This window comes from Stegastes partitus, unplaced genomic scaffold, assembly GCF_000690725.1.
Source record: "Stegastes partitus isolate 25-593 unplaced genomic scaffold, Stegastes_partitus-1.0.2 Scaffold2576, whole genome shotgun sequence".
NCBI lineage: Eukaryota > Metazoa > Chordata > Actinopteri > Pomacentridae > Stegastes > Stegastes partitus.
In genome coordinates this window covers 37872-55208 of record NW_007580307.1, presented here as the reverse complement: position 1 = coordinate 55208, position 17337 = coordinate 37872, and the positions used below count along the sequence as shown (strand labels likewise).

Here is a 17337-nt window from a genome sequence, read left to right as displayed (position 1 = left end):
TCTCTTCTCGTCTATTTTTATCTGAACCCACCGAGTGTCAGGTTCCTCCGGCGGCTAGCCCTCCTCTCTGCCCCCGGCAGCCTCGCCATGTTGTCCGGCTAAGCCTGCTGACAAAGTTTCCTGATTTTATTCAACAGTACGTTTGTTGGCGCCGGTGACAGCTGTCAAACCACCAACATGTCGAGTGTCTCCTACCACATCTCCAACCTGTTGGAGAAAATGACATCTACTGACAAAGACTTCAGGTAAGAAGCAGCAGCTGACAGTGAGATGACACTTTCTAGTCCTGACTGATGTCATGTGTGTGACATTTTACTACACAGGGGGCATTTCTGTCTTCTTTATCAACTTTATTTTATTTAATGTCACACAGGATGTCTGCGTTTAACCAACTTTGCAGCTACAATGAATATTTTCTTTCTCTACAAATGATATTCTGTCAAAATGGACAAAAACAGTAAAAAAAAAAATGTGTTTCTGATTTTATAATAACACACTGAGGTGAACACAAATATATTCAGTTTAGTGTCTGGATAATAAAGACAAACATCAAATCCTCCATTCTGAGAAGCTGGAAACAGCAAACTTGACCTTTTTTTAAAAATTCACTTTAAAATGACTAATACAAGTAAATGATAATCAAAAAAGTTTGCTTTCTGTAGCTCTGCTAACCAGTTTACTAACCACTAATCAACCAAAGCTGCCTCTACAAACATGATTTAACTTTTGTCAAAATTCCTAAAACAATAGAAATTATGCTATAATTTCATATGTTATAATAACAGACCAAGATGATGCTTTTAAGTCCAAAACAAATATGTCAACTTTACTGTCACACACCTAATAAAGACAAACATCCAATTGTCTATTTGGATTAATGGATGTTTTCAGTTATGATACTAGAGGTTTGTCCCATGTTGATGACTGACATGTGCTTCAGCCCTTTCTTTTTTTTAGTTTAACCGTGTGCACGGAGTAACAACATCAAAACAAGCATTGGTTGATTCATTATTTGTAAGACAGATAATTTGCATGCCTTTGCCTCGTCTCTCTTTCTGCCTGCTCTCCAGTTATTCCATTTAGTGTCAAACTGTGTATGTTTGTTGTGTTGCATGTGCAGGTTTATGGCCACCAATGACCTGATGCTGGAGCTGCAGAAGGACAGCATTAAACTGGACGAGGACAGCGAGAGGAAAGTGGTGACCATGCTGCTCAAACTGCTGGAGGACAAGAACGGAGAGGTGCAGAACCTGGCCGTGAAATGGTAAAACTTACAAACCCTCACAGTCGATATTCAAACTGTTTTTAAACAAATTATGAGAGAAATCATTTGCACATTTCTCAGCTTCACCATTTGCAAATTAACATGTGGTGTAATGCTATTTTAACAGTGCTGGTTTTGCAGTTATTGTGGTTCTTTTGTTCGTTCTGAAACAGGCATTTGCCCAATAAAACCTGTTTTTGAAGAGGCAAAACCAACCTACACAGTAAATCCGCTTCAGTTCCTTTGTGGAAGCACACTGTAGGTTACTGTTCAAAGGTTTAACTCATAGAAAAAATGACTGAAGTAGTGCTGCAACAATTAATCTGTTAATTAATTACTATTCTGATAATGAATCAGCTGTCATAAATAACTGGATAATTGCTGAGCTGACTTTTCTTGAGGCCTCAGTCTTGGAAGTTTGAAGAAACCAAACACACCTACATTTTTTAAATGGTTTGAATTTGTCCAGGTTGTGCTGAAGAAAATATAACTTGGTTGCTTGAGGGCAAAATGGGTCTTACTTGTTTTGACAAAAGATCTTTAACCCTCCTATTACCTTCAAATTTACTGACATCTTTTATCCTTGGGTTCAGTTTGACCCCAGCAATTTAAACCTCCAGAAAATTATCATTATTAAAGTTGTTACTCAAGTTTATGTGTAAATTGGCCTTTAAATAAAAAAGAAAAATTATGTCAATCACTTATTAAGAGATGTTAAACACTGTATGGAGTCAAATTGATCCCAAAGATAATAGGAGGGTTAAAAACTCACAACTAAAGAGATTTAAAAGAAAAAAAATCTTTATTGGATTTATTTATTGAAGCAGCATTTCTGTCCTCAGACCTCCATCAGGAAAATAATCATACAGACAAAAACACACAAAAGTAACACCGACAGAATAAACGCCAAAAACATGCTATTTCACTCCTTTTCTATATCTTATATCACAGTAAATGAAATATTCTTGGAATGTGGCGTGATTGCAGATCAAACCAACAGCTTGAAGTTTGGGCTTTTTTTCTCCACAATTTTTTGGCATTCGGAATAATTTGTACAACAATCAGCGGATGAAGCAATAAGAAAATAACCGTTAGTTGCAGCTTTACACTGAAGTGTGACGTGGGTGTGTTTGATTTTCAGTCTGGCCCCTCTGGTGAGTAAAGTGAAGGAGCCCCAGGTGGAGACAATGGTGGACACGCTGTGCTCGAACATGACGTCCGACAAAGAGCAGCTGAGAGACATTTCCAGCATGGGACTGAAGACTGTGATTGCTGAGCTGCCGCTGTCTTCGTCAGGTGATGATCAGCTTCTAATGGCAGCTTTTGATCTCACATTAACCTCAAACAGTTAGCAGGACATTCTGGCCATAAATGGTTCCTCTGATTACAGTAGTTTGTGACAGGAAAGCAAACTCTATTTGTCACATAGTCTTATGTTTTACTATGACTGGTGCACAAGCCAAGTTGAGCATTTTTGAGGGATTACCATGAAACCATTCTGTAAAGGAGAGGAAAGGTCTCGGCTCATTTACATAATCACTGTGAGCTGTTGTCAGACATGTTTTGTTTTATCTTCAAGTTGTCTCGTCAGTATTTTTGGAAGGATTCCATCATTATAGCCATGAATTAACGCCCTCGCCTCTCTTATTTTGAAATCATTTGAGCAGCTTGTGAAGGAAGTGCTCGTGAACACAGTGCAGGCGGATTTGGACTTTAATTTTCCTATGGGTCAGGCATGTGACAGGCTCTCTATTAACTGCGATGAGTTCTAATTTCTCTTCAGCTGTTAATTGTATTGCACCTCACATTTTTTCCACGTAGATTATTAGTATCCACATCACTGATGCTGGCCTGATTTGTTGTTTGACAGTTTTTCGTGTGACGGTTCATGGAGTTTTTTCAGATATTCTTTTGTCGTCCACCAGATTACTCCAGGGATGTGTCCTCTCACCCCTTTTGTGTGACTTGTGCACTAACATGTGTTATCGCCAATCTGGGAGGCGTCACATCATTATTACCTTGTGTCCAAAACTAAACAGATGATAACTGATTTTTGACGGAATTCAACGGTCTTCTCCTGTGGTGATTAAAGATCAGGTCATTGAGGTTGTGCAGCACCATAAATATCTTTTAAATCGATAATAAGCTGACCTTTAAACCTCATGTGGATGCTGTGTGTAGCCCATCAGCGCAGGTGATTTATTTTTTATAAGTTTCTGTCACGGCTGGTCTGAGACCCCAGAAGCAGACATGAATCACAGGCAGAATAACAGGCATACAAGGCATTACCAGTGGAGAGAAAAAAAACCAAAATACAACAAGGGAGGCTAAGCACAAACTCACAGGACGAGCTGGGAGTAGACCAACTATAGAGCAGGTGGTGAACCGCTGAGGCTAGCTGTGAGCTAACTAGACAAAAGGCTGTAAATCACAGAAACGTGGTAGAAAGAAAACAAGAACTAAACCCTGACCTGAAGACAGGGACAAGCTGAGCTTAACTCAAAGAGCTAAAACCAAGGACTGGGTTAGAATAACTCAAATGTTAGCATCCTATGCTAATGTAGCAAACTACAGGAATGATTCAGGACATCGAGCGAGCGCATACAGGATACAGACAACAGGACCTGCTCGCACATTAGGTGACTGAGTTTATGGAGTCTGTTCAGGACAGTTTCAGGACAAAGCTTGTGAACAGGTCCAAATGTGGGCTGGTTGACCTGGAATGAATCCGCTGGTTTGACAGGGAGGATGACATGAACACCAAAGTGTTTTATTCCTGTTTTGTTGAATCACATTTGGTTTTGTTAGCTGGTAAGAGCATAGACTGTATAAAAGATGGACGTGCCAACCAGCCCTGAAAAATGAAGCCAACCCGGAAGTGTCAAAAACCTACAACATCACTATGTCCTCTAGCTGCTGGCTCCAAAAAGCCCTGGCTCCCATAGAAATGAATTGGAAAAGAAGTGATCACAGATCATGAAATACTGCATTCCTCCAGCTCAGGATTTTTTTCTTATTAGTTTTCATAGTCAAGTCCAGAGATCAGGTGGCTGATCTGAAAATAAATCAATACTGAATTTTTAAAAAATCGTCAACATTTTGCGGGGCAAGGGGCGTGGCTGGCTTGATTGACAGTTGGCAGCGACCATACAGATGAAGCGAGCAGAAGGCGGTAAATGTGGGCGGGCAGAGAGGGCCCGCCTCTCAATCCGTCTGACCAATCGCTGGTCCTATGGCTCCACCCCCGTCCGACGATTTTTGCGTCACTGGCTCCAAAAATCCAAGATGTCAACCAGGAAGCAGCAAAACCCTGGCTTCATTTTCTCAGTGCAGAAACCAGCGGGTGATGTCACGGAAGCTACGTCCATCTTTTATACAGTCTATGGGTAAGAGGTTATGTGGGTTATATGGTTACTGCTGGCTGTACAAGGTTTTGCCTCTGGAGGATAATAAAGATGTCCTTGTTCACTGATGTACGGCAACCGTGTGTCAGACAAAGACAAAAGAATCTCACTGAGCAACACTCATTATTTTCAGCAAATACCAATGACATCACTGTGATCGCTTCCACTTTCAATATGGATTTTTGCCTTTCCACCATTTTGGCATGTTCACTTTAACCTTCATCCAAGTCTGTTAAAATCTAAATCTGACTTCAGCAAAGCCCACGCTGAGAACAACGGAGCAGCTGAGCAGATACAAAACTGTTGAAATGAAAAGTGTATTTTTGTTTAGCCTTTTTTATTTTCACACGTGTTTCCTTGGGTTGCCAGGTTTGACTCTGACAGCCAGTGTGTGTAAGAAGATTACCTCCCAGCTGATTGGTGCGATGGGAAAACAAGACGATGTGTCAGTTCAGTTAGAGGCCTTGGACATCCTGTCGGACATGCTGGGAAGGTAATAACAGATCTGTCCTGATTGAGCTGTTGTTTGTCCCACATCTGAAAATCCCAGCGCACACAGTTCATTTAGCTGTACTTCAGACATCTCTATAAATCAAAAATGAATGAAAATAAAAAAGATACCGACACATGTGATGGTGATGTTTTTATTCATTGTTTTTTTCTGCAGACTGAGCGGTGCACTGGTTAGTTTTCATAGCTCCCTGCTCTTCAGCCTGCTGCCTCAGGTAAGAAACACTGAACCAGACAAACTCCAGCTGTGGTGTTTAAGTTGAACACAACACAACACAAGTGGTGTCTTTTAGTTTGTAACGCAGTTGCTTTCAATTGTTAAATATTCTTTGCTTTGATTTTAGACATTTAAGACTGCATAATTATGGCCAAAATGAAAAATAATGATCAGTATTAGGGTTACGATCATGTATCATGATTATTCATTGATTTTAGGGACAGCGTATTTTGTAAATCCAGGTTTACCCAAGCTGAAACCAAATGACTTTGATTGTTTTCTATGAACAGCTTTTTTTTTTTTTTTTTTAAATTTCGGAGCATTTTAACCATCAATATCACATTCGATCATGTTCATTTATTTGTGAGAAGTCAAAATCATGATCACCATTTTTATTTCATTATCTGCACAGCCCTAAGAAGTATATATTTACATTGTCTAATTTGTAGTGATACTCTCAATTTTAAGTACATGTATGTGTCAAGTATTGGTTTTGTTCTTATTCTGCTTCTTCTTCGTCTTCTTCTTTTTAAAACAATATTGTGCTTTTGCAGTGCTGCTTCCACCTACATTGTGTTTTATTGATTTTTTGTTGTCATTTATCTCTCACCTATCTTTCAACTGTCCAATAATTCACCTGCTATGCTGCATATATTAATTTGTTCTTCACACGTATGCTCCGTCAGCTAACGAGCCCCAGAATGGCGGTCAGGAAGCGCTCCATCTTGGCTCTGGGTCACCTGGTGCCCTGTTGTAGCCCCGCCCTCTTCTCCCAGCTGACTGAACACCTGCTGACGGAGCTGGCCAAGGGCCCGCCCACTTTAAACACGAGGACATACATCCAGTGCCTGGCAACCGTGAGCCGGCAGGGCGGCCATCGAGTTGGTGAGATCTGAGATCTGAGATCTGAAATCTGAGATTTACCTAAGATGAAATCAAGTAATTTCATGTTTTGAGTGTAATTAGTGCATTGACTGCCATTAACGGAGCAGTTAGCATGGCTGCAGACTGGGTCTTGTCTCATGTGTTTTTTGTTGGACTTAGTGCAACTAAACTCGACCTGTTTTTCTTCTGGTCTGTAGGTGAGCACTTGGAGAAGCTGATTCCCATGGTGGTGAAGTTCACTGGTGTGGAGGACGATGAGCTCAGAGAGTATTGTTTCCAGGCCTTTGAAGCCTTTATACGCAGGTACACACAAACCTTCACTTCAGAGGATGGTACATTGACTTCCATCCGTTTCCTGCGGACCATAACTTCTCTTACCCTAACCTAACCTTTACTCAACCCAGTTACTTTTCCTCTCTGGCTCCTGTTGTGTCCATGTGATTGTCAGATGTCCAAAGGAGATGTCGCCTCACGTTGCCACGGTGACCCAGCTTTGTCTTAAGTTCATGACCTTTGACCCTAACTACAACTACGATGACAACGAGGAAGAAGAAGACAGCATGGACATAGAGGACGGACTTGATGAAGGTTTGTGAGATCTGTCCGTCTGCCTGCCTGATCTGTAACAGACAAACCAGATTCACGTCTACAAATGTGCTTAGAAATCATTTTATAAAAGCAGCTGAACTTGTCTGGGAATCATTATGTTTTTAGGTTTTCTGTAATATTAAAGTAATCCAGTGGTATTTGTCTGTACTTCCATGAATGCATTCTAGCAGGAACTGATATTAGCTGATTAGGCTACATTTAGGGCACCAATTTGACAATATGTAGGAAACAGGGCAGAAAGAGAGCAGCAGTGCCTACCTGTAGCTGACATTACAACATTACGTTGTAGCTCTCCAGGCAGCTTCAATTTCTTCCCATCGTCATATGAGGTGTGTCAGACAAGTTCCAGGACTGGTATCACGAAAGATATATTTCAAACCCAAACTACAAACTACGAGTTTTCCCCTTCAGACAATCAACCAGCACGTCTACAAAGAGATCCATGTTTGCTTCGTTCAGTGGGAGAAGAGGCGAGAGTTGTGGCAGGACAAGTCGTGGCTGCTTCACCATGACAACGCGCCTGCTCACAATGCCCTGAGCATCCGACAGTTCCTGGCTGAGAAGAACATGGCCGTGCTGGAGCAACCTCCCTACTCACCCCACCTGGCTCCGTGGGATTTTTTCCTCTTCCCCAAGATCAAGAAGGTCATCAAGGGGACCCGTTGTGAAGACGTGGACGCCATCAAGATGGCTGTGAGGACAGAGCTGTGAAAGATCCTGCAGGAATCCTTCCAGGAGTGCATGGCGGCGTGGCAGAGAAGGCTGGGGAAGTGCATTAGACTCCAGGGGGATTACTTAGAATGGGGAAACTTGTAGTTTGTAGTTTGGATTTGAAATATATCTTTTGTTTTGACACCAGTCCTGAAACTTTTCTGACACACCTCGTATTCGTTCCCCAATAGGCCTCAACAGTATGTTGCTGTTAACATGTTTCCATCAGATGTCATATGGAGCAGATAAAATGTCAGGACGAGGCTCCGGATGGGAGGATGTGATGGTAAAAGCTCACCTCCCCCTAAAGACATAAATCCCAGCCCACAGCATTTTGTTCTAACTTGTAAACATATATATTTAGATTAATCTTAAATAAGTCAAGCTGCTGCAATTCATTAGTTGTCCACCATTGAATTAATCATCAATTATTTTAATATTGATTGAAAAAAATGTCAAATTCGCTGATTCCAGTTTCTTAATGTGAATATTTGGTCCTATTTTTCCTCCAGGCAGAGACGATTCCTTTCTGTGATGTAATGTGACATGCTGTGAAAAACTTTTTAGGAATCCTGCACAAAATGCCACTTTTTTCTTAATGTCTCCAAAAACAAAATCATGCAACAGCTTTTAAATGAGCATTTTAATCTACAAATTGCTCCTCAAGGCTGATATAAAGAGTTACAAACATGTAGGTGGTAATAAATTCCTTATTGTTCTTGACTCCACCCAGAATCAGACGACGAGTACAGCGACGACGACGACATGAGCTGGAAGGTACGTCGCTCCTCCATCAAGTGTCTGGAGGCATTGATAAGTACCCGCCGGGACCTTCTCCTCTCCTTCTACGCCACCATCTGCCCCGCCCTGCTCACCCGCTTCAAGGAGCGCGAGGAGAACGTGAGGGCCGACGTCTTTGCAGCTTTTTCAACGCTGCTGAGACAAACTCGCGTGGGATCGAGCCAGCATGGCCTCATCATGGCCGGTTCAGACGCCGGGACGTGCAGGGAGGAGGAGCCGGCAGTCGCCCTGCTAAAGAAACAGGTAGTGACTCGAGGTGTCAACAAGTCAGAAATGTCTTAAAAGGCGCTGAAATTAACCTACATTACAAAGATGTCTGATAAGGAGTAGGAAAAGTCTGGAATATTGTTCCTCAGCTACTTTTTTCAGTCTAAAACTTGAAGACATGCCAATATCATGTCTGTGTTGTGCCAGGTCACTATTGGTTAGATAGATAGAGGCTTTATTGTCACTGTACAACAAAACTTGTGTGGTAACTCACAACAAGAGGGAGAGGTCAGCAGATTGTTCCATTTAGGAGAGGTTAGCAAATAGTCTCAGTAAATATGAATGCCCTGTTGACCAGTCAAACACACCACAAGTAACTGCTGCTACATAAGATTTTGAATAAATCATGTGCCGGTGCACCCAAATGAGAAAGTTAGACACATTAGTACAACTAATCCAGAATGTTACTCTGGGACTGTGCACTCTCATTCTGCCTTAGTGCTCTCTGGCTTTGAAAACTGACGTATTCCTTTACATGACCAAACTTTAAGGTCAGGTTTTTTAGTATTGAAATGCTCTTCTTTCTTTGGAACACACATTGACAATGATAAATGTATTGCCTTTGTCAGACACCTGGTTGAACTGCCAGACCGGTGAAGCCCTTGAAACCGTTTTAGCTGCATGTAGAGAAGTCTCACAGTTTTTCTGTTATCTGATCAGCCTTTGTGGAGATCTCGGATCAAACTATTTAAAATTAATATTGGCCGATAATAATCGGTTGCCAATGGATCAGATTCACACCTCTTCTCAGAAAACCATATCTACAGTTCCCAGGCTGCTGGGAAATATGATCTGCAGGGATAAAATGTTTATATGTGTCTGTGTGTCCAGGTGCCGATGATCGTGAAGGTGCTCCACAGGCAGCTGAAGGAGAAGAGCATTAAATCTCGACAGGGCTGCTTCTGTCTCCTAACTGAGCTGGCTAACACTGTACCTGGAGCCCTGGAGGAGCACATACCTGCTCTAATACCTGGTACACAAACAAACAAATCCTACAACTCAGTTTTAACCCTCAAACAGCCCTTTGAAGTTGTGTGAGAAAGTGGCGTCACTCCTGTGGTATAAAACTCAGATTGGTTCTTAAAACACCTCCAAGTAAACACATCACATTCTACAGTTGGCTTTCTTCTGCTATATCTTTATCAGGATTAAAACCTCCCAACATCAATTTGTCTTTTGCTTCAGCTGCTTCATCTTCTCTCACATGCTCTCACTCCTCTTCCATCTTTCTTCCTCCCCCTCCCTCCGTCCAGGCATCGTCTTCTCCCTGACAGACAAGTCCACTTCCTCCACTATGAGGATCGATGCTCTCACCTTCTTCCACGTCCTCCTCCTCTCCCACCCTCCTCAAGCCTTTCAGCCGCACATGCAGGTTCTGCAAACTTCTGTTCATGCTTTGCTTTTGGATTTTTGCATTGGGATTCTATGCATATTTCAGATTATTTTCAGTGATTTCATTCTTCACATTGTTTTTTATCAGGACATCTGCAGGTCTTAAATGTTCTCAGTCCACAAAAAAAGGCATTTTAGCATTTTTTGACCAAATAACTGAGAAAAGCAGCTTTCAGTAAGCACGTAAAGATGTTTCTGTTGTGCTCCCTGCAGGTGCTGCTGCCTCCTGTGGTGGCGTGTGTTGAAGATACTTTCTATAAGATCACCTCAGAGGCTCTGCTGGTCACCCAGCAGCTGGTCAGAGTGATGAGGCCGCAGGGAAAAACCGTCACAGCCGGAGGATTCGACCCCAAACCGTTCGTCAAGGAGGTACGGTAGCTCAGGGCTGTTTTCTCTGATCTTAAGGGTTGTAATTAGATTCTTCTCTTCGGTAGGAGGCACCTGGACTTGTCTTTTTGGTTCCTGAAGGTCTTTTACCTTTTATTCAAGAGGTTTCAACAGTTCAATCATTACGTATTCATATACACAAATGAACCACAACTTTTAAACTGCTGGCAGATGAACTTACTGACATTGATTATCTTGTTACGCTGGCACCTGTCAGGGGGTGGGATGTATAACGTAGCAAGTTCTTGTAGCTGATGTTTTGGAAGCAGGAAAAATGGACATTGTGAGGCTCTGACCGCTGGGTCAGAACATCTCCAAAGTGGCAAATCTTGTGTTGTGTTCCTGATATGCAGTGGTTAGTCTGTATCAAAAGTGTCCAAGGAAGGACAACCAGTAAACGGGTGACTAATCGATGTGCATGGGGAGTGAGTGCTAAAAAGTGTGGACTGATCCCACAGAAAAGCTACTGCAGCACAAACTGCTGAGAACTTTAACGCTGCTATTATAGAAAGGTGTCCGAACATACAGAGCGTTACAGCTCGCTGTGTCAGAGTGTCCATGCTGACTCCTGTTCACTTCTACAAGCTCCTGCAGTGGACTTGTGAGCATCTTTTAAGTCTTGTCGACGGCCAGGTGTGTCGTTTACCTGAAAGAAGAAACCCCAACAGGATGCATTATGGGGATAAAGCAAAGCAGCAGAAGCAGTGTGATGCTCTGGGAAATGTTCTGCTGGGAAACCTTGGGTCCTGCATTCATGTGAATGTTACTTTGAAACGTAGGAGCGACCTTAACATTACTGCAAACCCACCAGGTTAGCCTCTCCACATGTCAAAATGGGGCAAGACACTGAACCTGAAGTTTCTCTGGATGGCAGATCTTCATGGACAATGCTCCCTCCCTCCGCCACACTGTAAACATTGTTCAGGAGTGTTTGAGGAACAGGACAAAGTTCAATATGAACCTAAAGGATCTGCTGCTAAGGTCAGGACGCCTGATACCACACCTTCAGAGGTCTATGAAGTCTAGGCCTTGACTGGTCACAGATATTTTGGTGGTACAAGAAAGACCTATACAACATTAGACCAGTGGTTTTAATGTTGTGATGGAGAAAGAAACATGAAAATAAAAATTCTGCATTTTCTTGTATAATGTAACTGCACTACAGTTTATATTGTATTGAATTTATCCTTTGTGCCCCATGTTGTAGTTTTTCCTCTGATGTTATTGATTGTCTTGTTTTTCTTAGACTGGCTGCTATTCCTGTCCAGTGATTGGATATTATTGTTTTTTTTATTGTTGTCCGTTCATCAAATTTTGTTTCCCCAAGGTGTTTTCAGTAACAATGAAGAGGCTGAAAGCGACAGACATTGACCAGGAGGTGAAGGAGAGGGCTATTTCCTGTATGGGTCACATGGTGTGTCACCTTGGTGACCACCTGGGGGCGGAGCTGCAGGGTGTTTTGGCGATCTTTCTGGAGAGGTTAAAGAATGAGATCACAAGACTGACAGCAGTCCGGACCATCACCCTCATATCTGCTTCTACATTAAAGGTTCAGTATGTCACTTTTTTAATGGACACCTTTTTTTATTTGACATTTATTGTAAAGATGATATTAACTGTTCTTCCTCTCCAGATTGACCTGTCATCCATCCTGCCAGAAGCTTTGTCTGTGTTGGGATCTTTTTTGCGGAAGAACCAGCGGGCTCTGAAGCTCGGCACACTCGCGTGTCTGACTGCGCTGGTCACCCATCACGCCGCCAGCATCAAACCAGCAGCCCTGGAACCCGTTTTGAGTGAGCTACCTGCTCTGGTGGATGAAGGTGACATGCATGTATCACAGGTACTCACACTGAATTCAACACACACATTAATCACACTCCTTCCACCACAAACAGACCAGTGATGACAAAAACGTCTCTTAATATGTCTGGAGTTCCTGGATGCAGACACTGATATGCTCAGACAAATGTGTCACTTACAAACTAGGAAATAGCTGGACAGTTGGATTCCTCTAAGCTTTTTATTTTAGCAATAGAAGACATTTAGAAAAAATTTTACACCAAGACAAGTTAACCTTTTTTTGCAGTACTTTGTTACCATGAACGCAGTGATGGATTGGGGAGAGCTCCTTAAAGTAGTTTTTGAGATATCCTGTGAACTTAAATGTAGCTGAATCACCTTTCCATAACACACAGTGCTGTACAAGGTGCAGTCAGAAGGAATGAGACTGCCTATAAAAATCAAGAACCTTTGGCTGTGTTATTATCCATACTACCATGCTATGTCGTACGCTGGATAAAATTTTTGTACCCAGATGTTCTAGTGCATCCATTCAAATTTTTTTGTACATTCTGACACACAATCGTCTGCGCAGTTCCGTTACATACATTGCGCGAGTATAAACAAGTTTTAGCTGCCAAGAGAACAGACAGAAGACAGCTTAATGCAGACTGTGATTGTAAAAGTTTAGGACGAAATATGTCAAAGTAGTATTTCCCAATTGTATGCACACAGCATGAAACAGTTTGTACTGTGTAGAGGCAGCAGTAGTAGGTGCTGGATAAAAAAAAAAAATGTTTGCTTTGGAACACAGCTCGACCTGATTTAAATTTTCCCACCTGTTGAAGAAGTCTCCTTGTGCAGCACTTCAACTGCTTTTGCATTGCTTGTAATGCTCCCTGGTCCTGTTGTGTAAACGTGGCAAGCACCATGTGTGATGAGCGCGAAATCTCTTGAATTGTGTCAAAAGAGTGCAAACTTAAATAACATTTTAGGGAAGACGAAGATTTCAGGGAGTCAAATCGGAGTCATGTTGTGGGAAAAAATTGTGCGCGTAACTACTACGCTGCGACTGCTTGCACATCACATTGTTACAACTACATGCCGCTGCGCCACAGTTCAGGTCATTTGTGCAGAACGCTCTCTCAGAGACCTCAGGGTGATACAGTCAAACTCAGAATGCTCTTGACATGATGCACCTTCTTCAGTCTCGGAGACTGTTGCTCTTCCTCTGTGCAAACTACAGTTTCTTCTCTCAGTGTACCTGCAGACCTACTTTTCATCACTAGTGATGATCTTTTACATGAAGTTTGGCTCGTCCTGGCTGCTGACTGACACAGATTGTGATCTTGTCTCTCTGCTCCAGTCGTAGCTCCACTGAGAAATCTCAGATGTGAACCTAACAGTGATCACAAAAATGCGTGAAACACAGGTTCTGATTTTGATAATGCAGCATAATTGGGTCTCCTGACATGTGACAGTTACTGCTTGCACATGTTGCAGGCATGTAACCACGGCATGTTCTGTACATGCACAACATGAACTCTTTGAACTGTTTGATTGTGGCACATATGTAGGTATTGTTTTATGTTGTGGTGTGTTTCTGTTTAGGTGTCCGTCACACTGCTGACCTGCATGGCCAAAGCCTGCCCCTCCTCTCTGGCTAAGATCTGCTCTTCTGTGCTGCCGGGTATCTTCCGACTTGTACATTCTCCACTGCTGCAGGGCGGCGCTTTGGTCGCCATCCTGGACTTCCTACAGGCGCTGGTGCTGTCCAAAACCAGTAATCTGGGCTATAGGTAAGATGGTGTATCGTGGTGAGCTCTCTCAGATTTCTTCCCAACAATAAAAAAAAAAACAAAAACAGGAATAATGTTCACTCAGGGCAACAGATTTCTGGTGTTGAATATGTTGAGGGTCAAAGATAATTGCAAATGGTTTGTATTGTTTTTGTTGACCTACAAAGATTTTTAATTGCTGATAGCTTTGAATGGCTGTTAAATAGCATTTCTTTTTTGCCAAAAAAAGTAACTTCAGAGTTTCTCTCCATCTTGTAAACATTTATTATCTCATCAAGTGATATGAAACCTTCCAAAATCCACAAAACTACAATTTCTTTAGGTGATTAGAAGCCATTATATTATGTAACAAGACAGTCCAGAATGTAAAACAGTGGACTGAAAGTTGATCAAAGTCCCATTTTCAGTTTGTGGACGTTACTCTGAGTCATTGTTATTTTTTAGAAATTATTATCAAAGTGATTGCAGTCTTAAAGGGGAACTCCACAGATTTTACAGATAAACATCACTTCACTAGTCACAGGGAGTAAGACTCAGTCTGGTTAAACTGCTGTAATGTCTTCTGTGGCTCAGAAGGAGTTCTGTAAAGTCTGAAAAAAAATAAGTCTGGGTGAGATTGTTTTTGAACCAAACCAGCTTTATTATACAACCATACATTTAACTCACCGCCATTGTGGACCTGCTGGTGACAGGGAGCTGATCCACCTTCCGCTCCTGTCGAGAAATCTGTTTTTCAGGACATTTTTAGTTCCAAAACAGTGATGTATCAAATGGGGGTCTAAGTTCCTCTCTGTGGAAGGATGTTCAAGGAGCTGCAGCCTCCAGAACAGGGCAGGGTTGAACACTGATTTCATTGGTTTGGACTTGGGTTTGGATGGGTTAAAACAACAATGCTGCTACAGCTTTGTTTTCATCCAGAGGGGAGGATGACCACAATGTAGACCTTTGTAACAGGACTACTGACAGTAATGGAATGTAACAAACACTAAAATACTGAGGTTCTTGATTTTATGAATCTCCACATTTTTAATGTTTGTGATAAACTAAAGGACTAAATGCTCCTGTATGGAGTGAGAAAATGCTTCAACTTTATAGGTTAAACATAACACACTGCTTTAAATAAACTACCCAACAGTATAAAATATTTACACTGAGCTTAATGTTAAACATCTACAGCAGTAAAATCAACATACGCATGAATGCAGCAGTAATGTTCAACACTCCATATATCATAGTGAAACTCTGAGAGGAGCCATTTTTTCAACCAATCAGTGTTTAACTTCGCCCAAATTCAACAGGTAAACCAGGTACTGCAGTTATTTTTTTACAACAAGGTCTACCTAAAAAAACATAAAAAAAAAAAAAAAAAGCATTCATGAAATGTATCAAACCAGGACCTGATTAACAAGGAGACTCCAGTAACAGTTTAAAATACAGTGTCATATCTGTGAAAGCACAAAAAAGGAGACTTTTTTTTGCTTTTGTTACATCTAGATGACATCTGCCTAGTTGTAGCTCAGAAACCCCCACCATGGCTTATTAGATCTGGACAGCATGAGCAATGAGGGATAAAGACCGTTTAAAACACATCGTCTGATTTGTGTTTGGACAGGTTTCTTCTATTCAATTCAATTCAATTCAATTTTATTTGTATAGCGCATATTTACAACAACAAGTCATCTCATAGCGCTTCACAAAGGCAGAGACAGAAACACCCAACAATCCAAAACATTTGGATTCCCTATAAGCTTCAGCAGTCCGCAACAGTGGGAAGGAACCGAAAACCCCCACAGGGGAAAAATAACCTCCGACAGAACCAGGCTCAGGGAGGGACGGCCATCTGCCTCCACCGGTTGGGTGGATGTAGGATGAATTATAAAATGTAGTTTACAGTTAAACAAGTTATTAGAATTTATTGTCCTTTTGTAACTGATCAAGACTGTTATCTGGATGGAAAAAAAATCATAATTTTTCTGCTTCTATAAATATAAAAAGGTTTTTTAAATTCTTTAAACTCAGCTAGGCTCCTTCCTGCCTCACCGACCTGCTCCATCGTCACACTTTTTACTTGTAGCCTCTGCTCCTCTAGATCTATCTCCCCTAACAACTCTGAAACATCACAGATCGAACCATCTCTGTGTGCGTAATGCTATGTGTTACATGTGTTTGACTGCTCTCCTCTCCTCTGCAGTCAGTTGCTGAAGTCTCTCACGGAGCCGTTTCACAGCCCTCAGTCATCTGCAGATGGCGGCGTCATCCACAGACAGTCCTACCACTCTGTCGCTCGCTGTGTGGCTGCTCTGTCCTCTGCTTCCCCCAAAGAGACTCCGGCCACGGTGGCCGGCCTCATCCAGGAGGTGTGTGACAGTGCTTTTGTGCACACCTTGATATTCTCTGCTTTTGTTGCAGATCCCCTATTTTATCCTCAAGAACTGTGAATTTGTACCAGAAAATGCAGCTCTGAATAATCCTTTTCCATCTGTAACAAATCAGAGCCATGCCAGCATTGTCTATGTAGAGAGTTAAGGAGCCCATATGATCCTTTTTGGAGGTTTTCTCTTTCCTTCAGTGTGTGCTAGCTTTTGTCTAATCCAAAGTCCACACCATTTTCCCTGAAACACCTCATTTGTAGTCCAGGTTTGTCTTCAGTTAACTATCTACATCACCATGCAACACGTTTGCATAATGCCTGCCTTGCAGCTAGACTGGGAGAGAACAGACATGGACGTAAGCTGCAACTTGAGTGGGTGGTGAAGGCACAAACACGTGAGGCAGTAATTCTACTTTATATTGATAAAGATCCCAGATCTGTAGTGGGGGCACAGATATATGAGGCATGTCTTTCCATTAGCTATTCACTTTTTAGACAAAATGTAATTTAAATCTGACTTGTTAGGAGCTGTGGCTGTTTGCTGTGATGGTGATGAGTCTGTACTTGTTAAACCAGTGGTGGATGAAGGCTGATTACATTTAAGCACACTTTTATCCACTTATACTTGACTTCAGTATTCCTATGTTATACTAAGTTCTAGCTTCTCTTTCACTATTTTTGGATAAAAAAATATTATACTTTGTACTTGACTACATTTATGTAAAAGCTTGAATTAGTACTTATTTTGCACATTCAGATTATTAAACACTATGCGGCTAGTAGATTCTGCTATATGATTGCAGATGGAGCTACCCACCAGAATGCAGAGTAATTTAAATTCGCTCCAGCTGCAACATTAAAGTGATGTAGACATTAAAAAAGAATCCATAATGTATGGATATGTAATTATAGTTTGATGCTAATACTTATCTACTTGAACT

At 41.7% G+C, this 17337-nt stretch overlaps 1 protein-coding gene across 1 annotated transcript in view; it reads left to right on the top strand.

Moving 5' to 3' along the window:
• The first annotated feature begins 59 nt into the window (after nt 1–59).
• Nucleotides 60–17337, top strand: part of LOC103375390 (cullin-associated NEDD8-dissociated protein 1-like) — a 52546-nt gene continuing 35268 nt past the window's right edge. Inside the window, exons 1-16 of the mRNA XM_008305653.1 lie at nt 60–245; nt 1121–1264; nt 2406–2560; nt 5038–5161; nt 5336–5393; nt 6082–6280; nt 6478–6583; nt 6729–6868; nt 8334–8644; nt 9500–9641; nt 9922–10040; nt 10274–10429; nt 11775–11996; nt 12081–12287; nt 13838–14025; nt 16217–16400. Of these exons, the coding sequence (XP_008303875.1) occupies nt 178–245; nt 1121–1264; nt 2406–2560; nt 5038–5161; nt 5336–5393; nt 6082–6280; nt 6478–6583; nt 6729–6868; nt 8334–8644; nt 9500–9641; nt 9922–10040; nt 10274–10429; nt 11775–11996; nt 12081–12287; nt 13838–14025; nt 16217–16400 (2523 nt within the window). The 5' untranslated portion in view covers nt 60–177. The remainder of the gene's footprint in view (nt 246–1120; nt 1265–2405; nt 2561–5037; nt 5162–5335; nt 5394–6081; nt 6281–6477; nt 6584–6728; nt 6869–8333; nt 8645–9499; nt 9642–9921; nt 10041–10273; nt 10430–11774; nt 11997–12080; nt 12288–13837; nt 14026–16216; nt 16401–17337) is intronic.